The sequence below is a fragment of the Clytia hemisphaerica genome, unplaced genomic scaffold, assembly GCF_902728285.1.
Source record: "Clytia hemisphaerica strain Z4C2 unplaced genomic scaffold, Clytia hemisphaerica genome assembly, whole genome shotgun sequence".
Classification (NCBI taxonomy): Eukaryota; Metazoa; Cnidaria; class Hydrozoa; order Leptothecata; family Clytiidae; genus Clytia; species Clytia hemisphaerica.
The window spans coordinates 538,740-552,107 of record NW_027103770.1 but is presented as its reverse complement, the minus strand read 5'-3'; the positions used below and the strand labels follow the sequence as shown (position 1 = coordinate 552,107).

Here is a 13,368-nt window from a genome sequence, read left to right as displayed (position 1 = left end):
GTATGTTCAGTTCTTTTGCGCTACTGTATGGAAACTGTCTTTAGAGTAACCTTAAAGGAAGAAATTTTGGCGGGGAACTTAATTTTGTAAATTTGGCAAAAATAAAAATTTGCCATCCGCTAAATTAAATTTTCGCCAAATTTAAATTATTGTATCCATTCCCCAAATATATGCTTTATCTGGCCTTGAAAAAGTTTTTCTCAATTTGTAGCGTTTTTTGGTCTAAAATATCCTTCTTTCGTCAAATTTTATTTTTCGAACCATCCACCTAATTAAATTCCCGCCAAAGTTAATTTTTCAAGCCATCCACCAAATTTCTCCCTTTAAGATACTGACATGTTTCCACATAAAAGTTAAAATAAGTCTACATTAGCGTGACCAGCTTAAAAGTCACAAAGTATTTTGACATGTGGTAGCCTTGTATAAATCTTCAAAATCGCCCTAGCTTTAACATTTTCCAAAGTACTGTATCTTCGAAAAACACTTTTACCGTATCGTTAGTAACTAGCCTTTGATCATATGTTTTTCTTCGAAAAACACTTACCGTATCGTTAGCAACTAGCCTTTGATCATATGTTTACTTTTAAACGAACCAACGGGCTTTTTCAAATATTAGAAGAAGAAAATGATTTTTACGAATGAATTATTCTACCCACAGTTTCTCCCTCAACAATGCTTATGTTCATACAAAAAACTCGCAAATATTAAAGACCAATCGACTTTTTGGTCGTTACTAGCCTGAACCTATAATAAGTCAGTCTCAAAGCTGTTTATTAAAAGATTTCAGTATTGCGAAAATCGACCGTTTTAGCTTCGGAATTTCGGAAACCTTACAAATTCTTTCCGGTGATTCGGAAATTTGGTGAGGAGGAAATTCTTTTGGGAAATTTCTTTATAAAAAAAACAAAAGAAAAATTGGTATTGAAACTAAAGCATTTTTACCCTGAATTTCGGAAATCGTACCATTATTTTGTCGGTATTTCAACAATTAACCCCCTACACCCCTAAACCGCCTTCACCCTCACATCCCGGAACGGTAAAAGTGGGTAGAGAAGAATTTCTATCTAGGGCGAAGAACCTGAAACTCTTTAAGATGCCATGCAGTGAACTGAGAAGAAGGAGATTGTAGAACAAAGCAAATCTAAAAGAATAGTACACCGCGCTGAATCTAAAAATATATTTTATTTTTGACATAATCATTACTCTCGATGTGTTTGTACGAGTTCCAATCCCATCAACCTTTACGTTAATCTCTTTTGCACGTTAATTGCATGATTTGACAAAAGATATATAACAACTTGCACGTATCTTTAATTGAGCCGCATTGAATTGTGGGATTGCAACTCGTATGAATGTCAAAAAAGTGAAAATTAATAATTATGACGTTTGCGTTGCGGAGCGCTATTGAATAAATACGCCGACAACGTCGACAACCACCAATTTATAGAGTCAATATTTTACGTGGATAGCCCAGTAATCTAGAGGACTTTTAGACAGTCTTTCGATTGTTTTCACGGGGCCCACGGCCAGCCGCCTCGGCTATCTATGAACTGAACGGAACATTTGAAGGAGTGGGGATTCGAACCGCGAATCCCTGGTTAGAGACGCTGACGCCTTTGACCACTTAGCCATTGCTCCTCCTTTATAATAATGTTTGTCTTTTCAACAATCATTTTTTAGTACATCAAAATCGCTTACGATACACCATTACTTGAATTGAGAAAATTTCTCCTACACAAATGGTGTTTGGATCTCCCCATACTGGTCGTCTCATTGATTGGAGATTCCAACTTACAAACTGATGCTGGCAAAGCTGGCAATAAGAAATTCTGCGAAGGAATGTTAAAGGTTAATATGGTTTATTTATTTCTGTAAAGTCTTATGTTGACTTGCCTGTACCATACGACTACGGCTTTTTCCTCGATCACTCTGTTGGTCTATCACCTGTTACCACATAGTGATAAAAAAATCACGTGTATGGTGAAGATCAGAAATCTGACCTCAAGGAGAGCAAGTGTTGAAAATACTAAATAAAATAAAGATGAAACATAAAAAGGGACTAATATTTTTATAATTTACTTTTTTTTCTATTTTTTTTGAATTTTTCTAAATATATAAGTCAAACCAATCAAACATTCTGTCAAGAAATGAGGATTTTATGCGAAAAAGAACCAACAAACCAATAGACATAAAGTTTAAAAAGCCAAGTAGAAACACAAACACAGCAATCACATAAACATATAGGCTATATGTTGCCTAACCTCCTCGAGTATAAGATACCGGAAAAGTAACCATAGTTGTATTTTAGACATTGACTCTTTTCTAAGTTGAATTTAGGTGCACCGTAGATTGGCATTTTATTGACTTTTCCTCTTTAGGTCTCGCCTCTCAGATCCTTTTTCGTATTTGCTGTCTGTAAAGTTTTCCCATAGCTTGAACTGCCCCCGAGCCTCAAACCTTCTCTCTCTACTATTAGGTTCCGAATGGTTAGGAGATTTTAAAAAAAGATTTAAAATAATATTTCGCACGGTGCTACTTTTTCACTCTATTTTGAAATGTCGTAAAATTTCCATGGGACTTACGCACTCTATAAAAAGTACACATGTTTTCAAGGGTTGATTTTCTTGACTTTACTTTTTTAGGGGGCGGGGTCACTTAAAGTTTTCAAAAGTTGCGTAGGAGCTTTTAGCCCTTAAAGGGGATAGGTTTTATATGGGGGGCTTCAAACGAAACAGAAGCCATTTACCTATTTACTTTTCCAAGTAGATCTCAAAGACACCACGTACTTGGTTCGTATCGGACACAGATTACCACCTTGATGATAAATTCATTGGCAAAGCAAACATCCAACATATTGGAATCGCCCATTACGGTTCTTGGAGATGGAAAGGCCATTTAGAAGGTTGGTTTGATAATACTTTGTATTATGTTATTTCTGGCTATTTTACCTGGCACTCGATTTAGACTTCTTTCCGAAACGCTAAGGCTCTGAAGATGGAGGAAATTTTTCATCATTGATGCCAAATGTATCGATTGCAAAATACATCGTGGATGAGGTGAGAGTGCGCTTGATCTGGAAACAGTGTCTCACATGGCGTAAGACTATTCTAACGAGACGACTCCTAAACCGCTCAATACAGAACCTGACATCCTCTGTAAGGAAAAGCCAGTTATCAGTAGAATGATACCTAAAGTCTATTCACGATAAGTGTGCACTCTTTTTTCTTTTACCTATAACTTTTGAAGGAATTCTTCAATCTTTATAAATTTGGTATCATTGGAAAGATATTAGTGAGTGGAACAATTTGAAACAAAAAAATATTTTAAAACATTTTAAAAATGAAGATGAAAATGAAGAAGAAAAAAAGGAAGATCTTGTAGAAAAGTGCTATAACTTTCATTTTTACTGAAGAGATTCTTTGATCTTAGGAGATCATCACTGTGAAGAAATTTCATTAAAATATTTATTCAATATAAAGTTATGATACAAAGTTAATAAGTGATTGACCCCAAAAAACAGCAAAAAACTGCAGAAAACAGCGTTTTTAGACGTCAATCAGCTTATAACTTTGTTTGATATCTTTTGACTGAATGATTATTTTTGAGAATTATTTTCACAGTGATGACGTTCCATGATCAAGGATTCACTTCAGTGAAAATGATAGTTATAGCACTTTTCTACAAGATCTTCATTTTTTTCTTCTTCATTTTCATCTTCATTTTTAGAATTTTCTTAAAGATTTTTTTATTTTAAATTGTTCCACTCACTAATATCTTTCCAATGATACCAAATTTATAAAGATTGAAGAATTCCTTCAAAAGTTATAGGTAAAAGAAAAAAGAGTGCACACTTATCGTGAATAGACTTTAAGTTTTGCTTCTTTCCCTTTTCAAGGCCAACAAGGGCGAGCAGTTGATGACGCATCATTTGACGGTGATAACCACACCCATTACCTGCTTATCGATGATGGTCGAAGTCACCCTACTGGTGTTGAAAACAAATTCAGAATCGCTTTGGAAGAAAAATTAATGTCAGGTTTGTGTGTAACCTTAATAAGAAAAGAAATTTTGGAGGGAAGAAATTTTAACGAATGTGATAAATATGATGCTTCTAGTATGATTAATGTTGAAACCAACCACTGTCCTGTAAACTATGCAGTCATTTATGCTGTGACTGTTATGTTTTGTTGATTTTGTTAATATATATATATGGTGAAGATCAGAGACCTGACCTCAAGGAGAGAAAGTGTTGAAAATACTAAATCATAAGTAAAGATGAAACATAAAAAGGGACTAATATTTTTATAATTATACGTTTTTTTCGATTTTTTTGAATTTTTCTAAATACATAAATCAAACCAATCAAACATTCTGTCAAGAAATGAGAATTTTATGCGAAAAAGAACCAACAAACCGATAGACACAAAGTTTATAAAGCCAAGCAGAAAAACAAAACAGTAATCACATATACACAAACACCAAGTATATACCTTTGCATTCGACATTTTCGAAAATTCGTTTAAATAAATGAAAATAAAACTTTTGCTATTGGCATTCCAATGCTGTATTCGATTAGAAAGTGTTTGAACACATGTATAAATAGAAGCACGAACTATCTAAGATAGGTCTTGAATCTAACGAGAGAAAGTTGGGGTCCATGGTATGATCTTATCATATACCCCTTTTGTTCTTTTAGATGATTTTGGTTTATCACAAGTAATCACTCTCGCTATGGGAGGTGGGAACAAAGCTTTGAAACATTTATCAGAGACCCTAAATAAAGGTGTCCCAGCATTGATCTTGAAGCAGACTACAGAGGATGTAGGACCGAATCTGTTGGCACGAGCGTTGGAAGGGATTTCAGCAAGTAAAATGAATGATCTCAAGAAGTCTGGTGATAATGATGCTATTACAGCTTTGTTTACCAAAGAAATGGAGAAGATTCTCGGTAAGCCAGACTTTGACCATGTTCGCACGTGATGGTTCCGTTTCGCTCCCAAAACGAAATGAAGCCATTCTATTGGTTGCATTCAAGTGTTACGTCACTTCTAACCAATAGAATGGCTTCATTCCGTGTCGGAGCGAAACGGAACCGTCACGTGTGAACATGACCTTTATTGTTAATTGTTATACATTTATCGAGCCTAGATTTGATTTGACTATTAACTTTCAAGCCCGAAGGATTAGACTCCTGGAATGGAAATGAAGCCATTTATTTCCCATTCAGAACGCCTGCGCGTGTTTTTTACACAAATGCCGGATTGAAAGTAAAATTTATCGCTAGATTTCAGGAAATGCAGTCCTCGAAAACACCGCTACAATCGGTGACAAAATACTTGGCACAAAAGGGAAATTCACCGGGGTGTTTTGAAACCACAATTGATTTGTAAGTGCTCTAAATTAGGTTCGAAGGGTAGAGTTTTAACTCTGAGTTTTAACGCTAGACTTAATACTTAGGTCAGTGTTTTTTACACTTTTGGCAAAAACGTGAAAATTTGGGCACTTTTTTAAAACCAAATTTTAGAGAGCAAGTTTTCGTTCATTGTCAAATTTAGTGGTTCTATTGGAGAGAGAAAAGATTAAAGATTCCATTCCGTTTTAAATGAACTATATAGCGTTATTGTACTAAAAGTAACGATCTTTCAAAGTTTGGAGCAGTTAATCATAAATTTATTCCATTGGGAAATGGAAGAAATATTCCATCGGCAATAGCTCATTGAGTTTTTAAGCTTTTGGGCTAAAATTTGGAAGGCAGAAGCCTTTAAGCGTTCGCAATCCATAAAAGGAAGAATTATTCCATTTAGAGCAATTCTGGAGGAGTTATTCCACTTTTTCGTTGGATAAATCATTAACTTCATTCAAAATTTTATTGGGTAGTATTTGAGAAATCATGTTCAAGCAAGCATTTGTTCAATCTCAAGCATCCCTAGAATTGAAAAGTTAACATTTTTTTGGAAATGGAGCATGCAGGGATTCCATATTTCATTTTTTGCAAAACCCCTTATCATGGTACTCTTTTTTTATTAGTTTGGTAGAAAAGGTCTCATTTCAGAAGTATCTTTTTGTAAAGAATAATTTTACACCACCTGATAGTAAAAAGCCTGCTTTATCCCGTAGGGTAAGATATAAATTCATTTGGAGCTCTCTAGAATGACATATTCCAAATTTACAAAAAATCATGCATGTCACGGATGGAATGATTCATCCTAAATGACTTGCTACATTCGAATGTTTTCATCAAATCCTTTCGAAGAGAAGGTTAGATAATTACTTGATAAAGCGTTACTTGTGATAGAGAGCCTTCTAAGATTGATATATTCCTAACTAGTTCTTGTGTTAAAAAATACGAAATAAATTAGCCAGAAGCATCTTTACGTTCATGTCAAGTTATAATCCATAATCTGAGCTTCTCGTTCAAAAGTGCTCCTTTTTACAGACTCTTTTCATATTATGACAAAGAAACTTTTCATCGAAAGTATTGTAGTTTAGAGCGTGCAAAGATTATTTATTCCATGAAACTTTTGAAAAATGCCAGAAAATATATATATTTTTGTTGGAATTCGAAATGTTACATTGCTTGGGTGACTGGTAGACTTCGACTTCTTTGCATTATTAGAACTAAAGTCTATTCACGATAAGTGTGCACTCTTTTTTCATTTACTTATAACTTTTGAAGGAATTCTTCAATCTTTAGAAATTTGGTATCATTGGAAAGATATTAGTTAGTGGACCAATTTGAAATAAAAAAATCTTTAAAATAATTCTAAAAATGAAGATGAAAATGAAGAAGAAAAAAATGAAGATCTTGTAGAAAAGTGCTATAACTATCATTTTCGCTGAAGTGAAACCTTGATTATCAAACGTCATCACTGTGAAAAAATTTCTCAAAAATAATCATTCAGTCAAAAGATATCAAACAAAGTTATAAGCTGATTGACGTCTAAAAACGCCGTTTTCTGCTGTTTTCTGCTGTTTTTTGGGGTCAATCACTTATTAACTTTGTAGCATAACTTTGTATTGAATAAATATTTTAGTGAAATTTTTTCACAGTGATGACGTCCAAAAATCAAAGAATCTCTCCAGTGAAAATGAAAGTTATAGCACTTTTCTACAAGATCTTCATTTTTTTCTTCTTCATTTTCATCTTCATTTTTAGAATTCTTTTGAAGATTTTTTTATTTCAAATTGTTCCACTCACAAATATCTCTCCAACGATACCAAATTTATAAAGATTGAAGAATTCCTTCAAAAGTTATTGGTAAAAGAAAAAAGAGTGCACACTTATCGTGAATAGACTTTAGGTAACCCTTTAAAAACGGAATATTTCATCCTTCTGAACTCTAGAAATATCTTATTTCTACAATTAATCGAGCTCTTGATACTTGTTTCTAAGCTTTTCAAACTGGGAATAGTCCGAAGAAGCTCAAAGAGGTTACTATGGTTAGGTTTTTCTGATATTTCTTGTTGGAATATAAATCTTTCTCAGCTCCTTTAGATTATTTCATTAGTATTCATTGTTAAAATTCGTTAACTTTATCTTGATATGTATTATGAGTTCATGCTAAAAATTCTTTCTTTGTTCGATAATCAATATGGTTAAATAATTTTGCTTCCATATAGTCCAAGTTAAATGGAATTTCAAATACTTATTGACTCTGTAAGGGTTGGAATATCATTTCTAAAAACTTTCTAGGGTAATCTTGTACGACTCAGCAGACTTTCCACCAAGTTTAGGACTCAAAATCATTTGATAAAACCTTAAAAATTTATGTTTAGCTTTAACTGACTTTTGTGACGGAATAAGCAATAAAAAAGTGCTCTTCGCTTGTGTTTTTCGAATTTCAGGGATGAAGGTGTAAGGAAATCGTATTTAGAACTTTGAAATTTGTATATAACAATTTCAAATGAGAAAAACACAAAATCTAATTTTTTGGAATATCTCATCAAGTAATGCTCGAGGAAAAAAATTCAACAGATTTGAAATTATAATTCGCAACTTATTGGAAGTTTTTATCCCAAAATAGTCAAGAATCGTGATTTTAGACTGAAAAAACCGTTTTTGACGAAAATTAGTTTTCACGTTTTTGCCAAAAGTGTAAAAAACACTGACTTAGGACCTTAGGATCTGAGGATCAAGTTCAAAAATGGTCCAGTAGGGCGTGAAATATAGCCTAGAAACCAATAAATCCCTCCCAGATCGAAATAATCGATGAAATCAAGTTGAAGGGCCGAAATTGACATTCTCGCTCGAACTTCAATTTTCGAAAAATGGTAAATTAGCCAAAAGTGCCAATATATTATGACACTGATTGTAGATACAATCCGTCGTCGTGGTTGCGGTGCGTTTTAGGGGCGTTTTAGATGGGAAATAAGTGGCATCACTTTTTGTTGCCTGGGAAAGGTTAGAGATTCTACTCTAGCCCTTCGGGCTTTGAATTTGACCTTACAAAATTTATAGATCGCTGCATCATTGCATCGACATGCGCACTCACAGATACGGATATGGGGTTATTCGACCCTGGTTAACTCGATTCTCTTTGTATTAAAAATGGTTGAATAATAAGTCGATAATGACCAGGGGTAAATCATTAAATCTTTATTTTTCTAAGATTGCAATATATTTCTTCAATTCAATAGTCTAAATATTGTATTTCAGGCAGGGATGACTTGACTCAATCAAGTTCGAAATCGAAGAAGAGTAAAAAAAGTAAGAAGAAAAAAGCCAAAGAAGCACATAGGAAAGTTTCTGATCTGTCAGAAGGAGGTGACGACAGTTCAATTGAAGATGCTGTCAATTGTCTCAGTAGACACGCTTTTGTGAGTATTTTTTCCACAATCTTTTCTTATGGTACCTTAAAGCCTGACGTCCACTATGTAGGCTATTTTTAGCTATCGCAAAATGATCATCTATAAATAACACTGTCTATCGCGGAATAAACCTGTCTATCGCGCTATTTTATTTCACGATAGGAAGTGAAAAAGTTTTCACTCAAGATTTTATCCAATCGCGAAACCTTTGTTTCGTTCGCGATAGTTTTTAACAATAGAACCACCTGCATTTCCTTTATTTCTATGTTTGCATAAGCTTGAATTACATGTGATCGAAAAAAAAGTGAGAGAAAATAATTTTGCGATAAAAACATCTTCATCACATGAGAGCATTTTTTACTTTTGGTGTGTGCTCTAATGTAGTGTGATTTTAGTATCCTATTTAAGAGTGGACATGTAAAATCTAAAAATAACTTCAGACATGAGATTACATTTCGCGATAACCAAAAATAGCACTAGTGGACGGCAGGCTTAAGGGAAGAAATCTTTGCGGGAAGAAATTTTTGCGGAACAAAATTTCACGGAATTTAATTTCGTGCTTTCTTAATAAATCCGCGAAATTAAATTCTGCGTAAAATTGGTCTTTAGTGCAAAATAGGTGAAATTAAATTCCGCAAAAATTTCTTCCCTTAAAGTATCTGATTCCCTCCTTCTTTCTAAATACACTTTTTTTTTTTTTATAAGAACGAGTAAATTTTTGTTGAGGCTCGGCTGTTCTTATTTTTTTGGCACTTCGAGCCTCAAATTGTTCTTATCCTGTTCTTATTTTTAGGGCAAATTTGGGGGTATTTTTGGGTTTGAACCCTAATTTCATTAATTTGGCCCTTATTTTACCTAAAACTCAGCAACTCCAGGCTCAGGATTGTTCTTAAATTGTTCTTATTTTTTGGCATTTTTGAGCCTCATTGTTCTTATAAAATTGTTCTTATAAAAAAAAAAGTGTAGTCCTTATAGCAGACGGAGAGATTTTTTTTCAACTTTCGTTTCATTTGTAAAGTTGTCCTACAAACATGCTTTTGCATTTTGGGACAAAATCCCAAGGTGTTTTAGGTTTCATATTCGATTACTACTTTGACCCTCCTTCAGTTGTCTGATTCGTTTCTTAAATTGATTTTATTCTGTGGTGTTTTAATTCTCATAAAAATTTTCTTTTGTAGGTTTTTCATGTAGGAAACTTGTCATTTGGGTCATCCAAAAAAATAGGGAAATATTTTTTGGAAACCAACTCTCAAATTCATATCATACTTTTTCTATCATCTCATTTAGATTGAAATCATTTATGGCAATGTGAATGTGGACGAGGCTATACTAAATGCTTTTGAAAGAAATGCCTTCACCAGTAAGTTCAAATAAGATCTGCCAAGCAAATATACCGTAGCATGTACACGTTTTTTTTATTAGGACATCTAAAATTTTTTGAAGTCTTCGGATGTTCTTAATAACTTTTTAAGTTTAAAGCCTAAAAATGTTCTTAACATGTTCTTGTTTTCTCCATTTCTTTGTGTATTTTTGTCCATTTTCCTAGCCTAGAAATCTAAGCCAGATTGATTCAGTCACTTGGTAAAATCTGATGGTAATTTGTGACTGAATATCAGTTTTTCAAGGCAAACTTAAAATTCCGTACATCATGAAAATCATTAAAGCGCCGGTAACGCTATAATGCCGTTAGCCGTATCTTAGCCTTGTTAAAAACTGGCTTGGTTAACCAGGCTACCATTTTCCTAAGAAATTGTCTGTTTTAGTATCCACAAAGCTTAAAAATGTTCTTAACTTAAAAAACATGTACCTTTCAATGTATGATTAAATGCAAATGAAATGATTCTAAAAGAATTATCTGTACGGTGGATGGGAAAGTATTATGAAATTATTTTTGTATCTTCCTTCAGGAATAACGTAATGATGTTTATAATTAAAGCCAGAAAAAGTTAGACAATTCTATTGAAAAATTGCAGCCTTTCACCATGGATTTGACTATAAGCTTTGATGATTTTTAAATTATGATTAATTCTTAAAATAAGACGTGAGAATAGGTGTCGGGCTACGACTGGGCTAAGGTGGTTTCCGTAGCTTACGGGAGTTCCAGCAGGGCCCGCAGATTTCTGCGGGGTGAGAAAACAATCATATACAACAAAATATATAAACAAATAAAAATTTCAGCCAATGAGAATTTCTAAGTGAAAGAAAAAAAAACAAACCAAAACAAACCAAAAAGACCCCCTGGAAATGTTTTCCAAAAACATGAAAAAAGAGAATTTTTATGAAAAGTTTTTTTGTGCACAAAATATTCTAGACGAGCCAATTAATTAAAACAACAACATTCAGAAAGCGGACCTTCTTCGACGGTTCGTACAATATCGACTTTTATCAAAAAGTGAGAATGAGCAACGATAAGAATATTAGTCTAGCTAGCTAGTCTAGGCTAGACGGCTAATACAGACATAGTAGAAATAAAGCAAAAAGTAATGGTGGGAACAAATTTTAGTTTATACAAACTAAATCTCGTAACAATAATCGTATTATCATATAACGCCTATATTACTGTATTACACGCATTATTAACGACTTCAGTCTATAATAATATGAAAATACCCCATAATATGAAAAAACAATAATCGCTTCATTTCACAGGTACTTCTTTACAAGACAAAGCGATCATCATTCTATTGTATGTTCTTTGGGCAAGAGGCGATGAATTCCGAAAGAATAATGTCTATCAAAACCTATTTCAAGGCGAAGGCGTAAGTTATACAATCATGGTCGAAATCTTTTGAGAATTAAGCTTATTTCCTCGTTTTTCGAAATTTGGAGTTCAGGAGAGAAAGTCGATTTTGGGCCATCTCTCAAATTTAATCGAATATTTCAATTTGGCTCGGGTTTATAGACCTCCAGGCTATATTGTGAGCCTTTATTGGACCATTTTTAAACATTTGGATCCTTAGATCCTTAGTTTAATGGAAATGTCCGTAAGACCTCCAAAGTCTGATTGATAGCCCTCAACAACCTCGTCCCCGTGTATCCCAGGCTTTATTTACGTTACTGATTGATGCCATAGAATTATCTAGTGCTATCAGTAAGCATAAAAAAAAACGATAATACGCAGGGAACGAGGTTGAGCTTTCAAAAAGTTGAATGATTATTATTAAATGACTTACTTTTACAGTTTGATTAAAAGATCTTTCTTCCTCACAATACAGCAAGATGGCCAACAAGAAGAAATCCTACCATTATTATTCTTGGTCGCACTCGCTTTGAATCGTGTGGAGTTTTTAAGAGGATTTGAAGAGGGTATAGTTGACCGTGCATTTCAAAAATTCTCTACGGCTGATCTGGAATTTTTATATTGGTATAGAACTTCACCTTATTGCAATGATAAGATAGGTGAGTCATTTTCTTTGCGGAAAAATGTTTGTTACGGTATTGGGTTCTGCCAGTGTCTAGTGAAAAGTGTTCGTAAAATTTTTAATCATCAGTCTATTTAGGTAATCAGTTAGTGTCATAAAGCCTGCCGTATGCTTATTCTTTCCAGAATGTAGGCGTTTGAATGTTAAGCTTTTTCTTAATTTTCTCATATTTTTCGTAAATTTCATTCTTTTGATTGGCCTAAAATCTTAAAACGTGAGAGTTGAACAATTGTTTTGGTAAAGCAAAATTAAATTCTAACTAAAAGCTTTCGGTTATACTACTCTAAATTAAGTAGTCAGGTGCTATGGCCAAGAGCTGAGTTCGGTATTTTGCCTTTCCTGCTTGCAGTAGGTTTCGTCTTGCAAATTCTGTCATTGTAACACGCATGTCGTTCTTTTAAACCACATGTAGTTAATTCCCGTGATACATAAACAAAGAGGAATGAATCCGTAGGGGTGGTACAGTCACTTTCAGTCGGGGTTGTGGACGGCGAAATTTGTTGTTCTTTTTGTCTATTTTTAGTAATGCAGGATTTGTTACATAGACCCCCTCTTGAAGTGTTAAAGCTTCTAATCTCTTATCACCGTAGGCTATTTGGCAAGTTTCCTTGATTTGAGTGGAAAAACATCGGATGTTGTCGTTTCACTTGAGGATGCTGAAGCTGGAGAGACATTTTGTTTCTGGACTTGCACCCCTGGCAAACAAATACGTTTGGAGGTGATCGAAGACCTTCTCAATAATCTTTGGCAAAACATGGCTAAAGGAAACAAAGAGTTTTCCAATGTAAGTTTTGTGTAACATTGAATATTGATTTTCGGCCGATCATACTTAAATTTTTGATGTTGACTTTAAAAAGAGCCAGCTCAAACTGATGGCAACTTCAAAGATCTTTTTCATATAGAACATTATGTCAAGAATTCCAGATGAGCCTCAATCAATGAGCTTTCTATAAACACTGGAGGCAGTTTTCCAATCCCGGGGTATCAAAATCCTTGATATGAGTTTTTTGAAAGTGGTACCTTATTGTAGTACTACTCAATATCGTAAACGCATCGAGAGCGCTAGATCTAATTTTCCTCGAATACTTGTGATGATGTAGCGTCGTTCAACTTTAATTTTTAACACTGCAATAGCATC

At 33.9% G+C, this 13,368-nt stretch overlaps 1 protein-coding gene across 1 annotated transcript in view; it reads left to right on the top strand.

Moving 5' to 3' along the window:
- The window catches only part of LOC136805860 (transient receptor potential cation channel subfamily M member-like 2), a 30,061-nt gene that overhangs the window by 2,619 nt on the left and 14,074 nt on the right, over positions 1–13,368 (top strand). Inside the window, exons 5-13 of the mRNA XM_067062418.1 lie at positions 1,681–1,848; positions 2,767–2,902; positions 3,896–4,036; positions 4,697–4,948; positions 8,657–8,817; positions 10,096–10,168; positions 11,458–11,567; positions 12,024–12,207; positions 12,821–13,014. Of these exons, the coding sequence (XP_066918519.1) occupies positions 1,681–1,848; positions 2,767–2,902; positions 3,896–4,036; positions 4,697–4,948; positions 8,657–8,817; positions 10,096–10,168; positions 11,458–11,567; positions 12,024–12,207; positions 12,821–13,014 (1,419 nt within the window). The remainder of the gene's footprint in view (positions 1–1,680; positions 1,849–2,766; positions 2,903–3,895; positions 4,037–4,696; positions 4,949–8,656; positions 8,818–10,095; positions 10,169–11,457; positions 11,568–12,023; positions 12,208–12,820; positions 13,015–13,368) is intronic.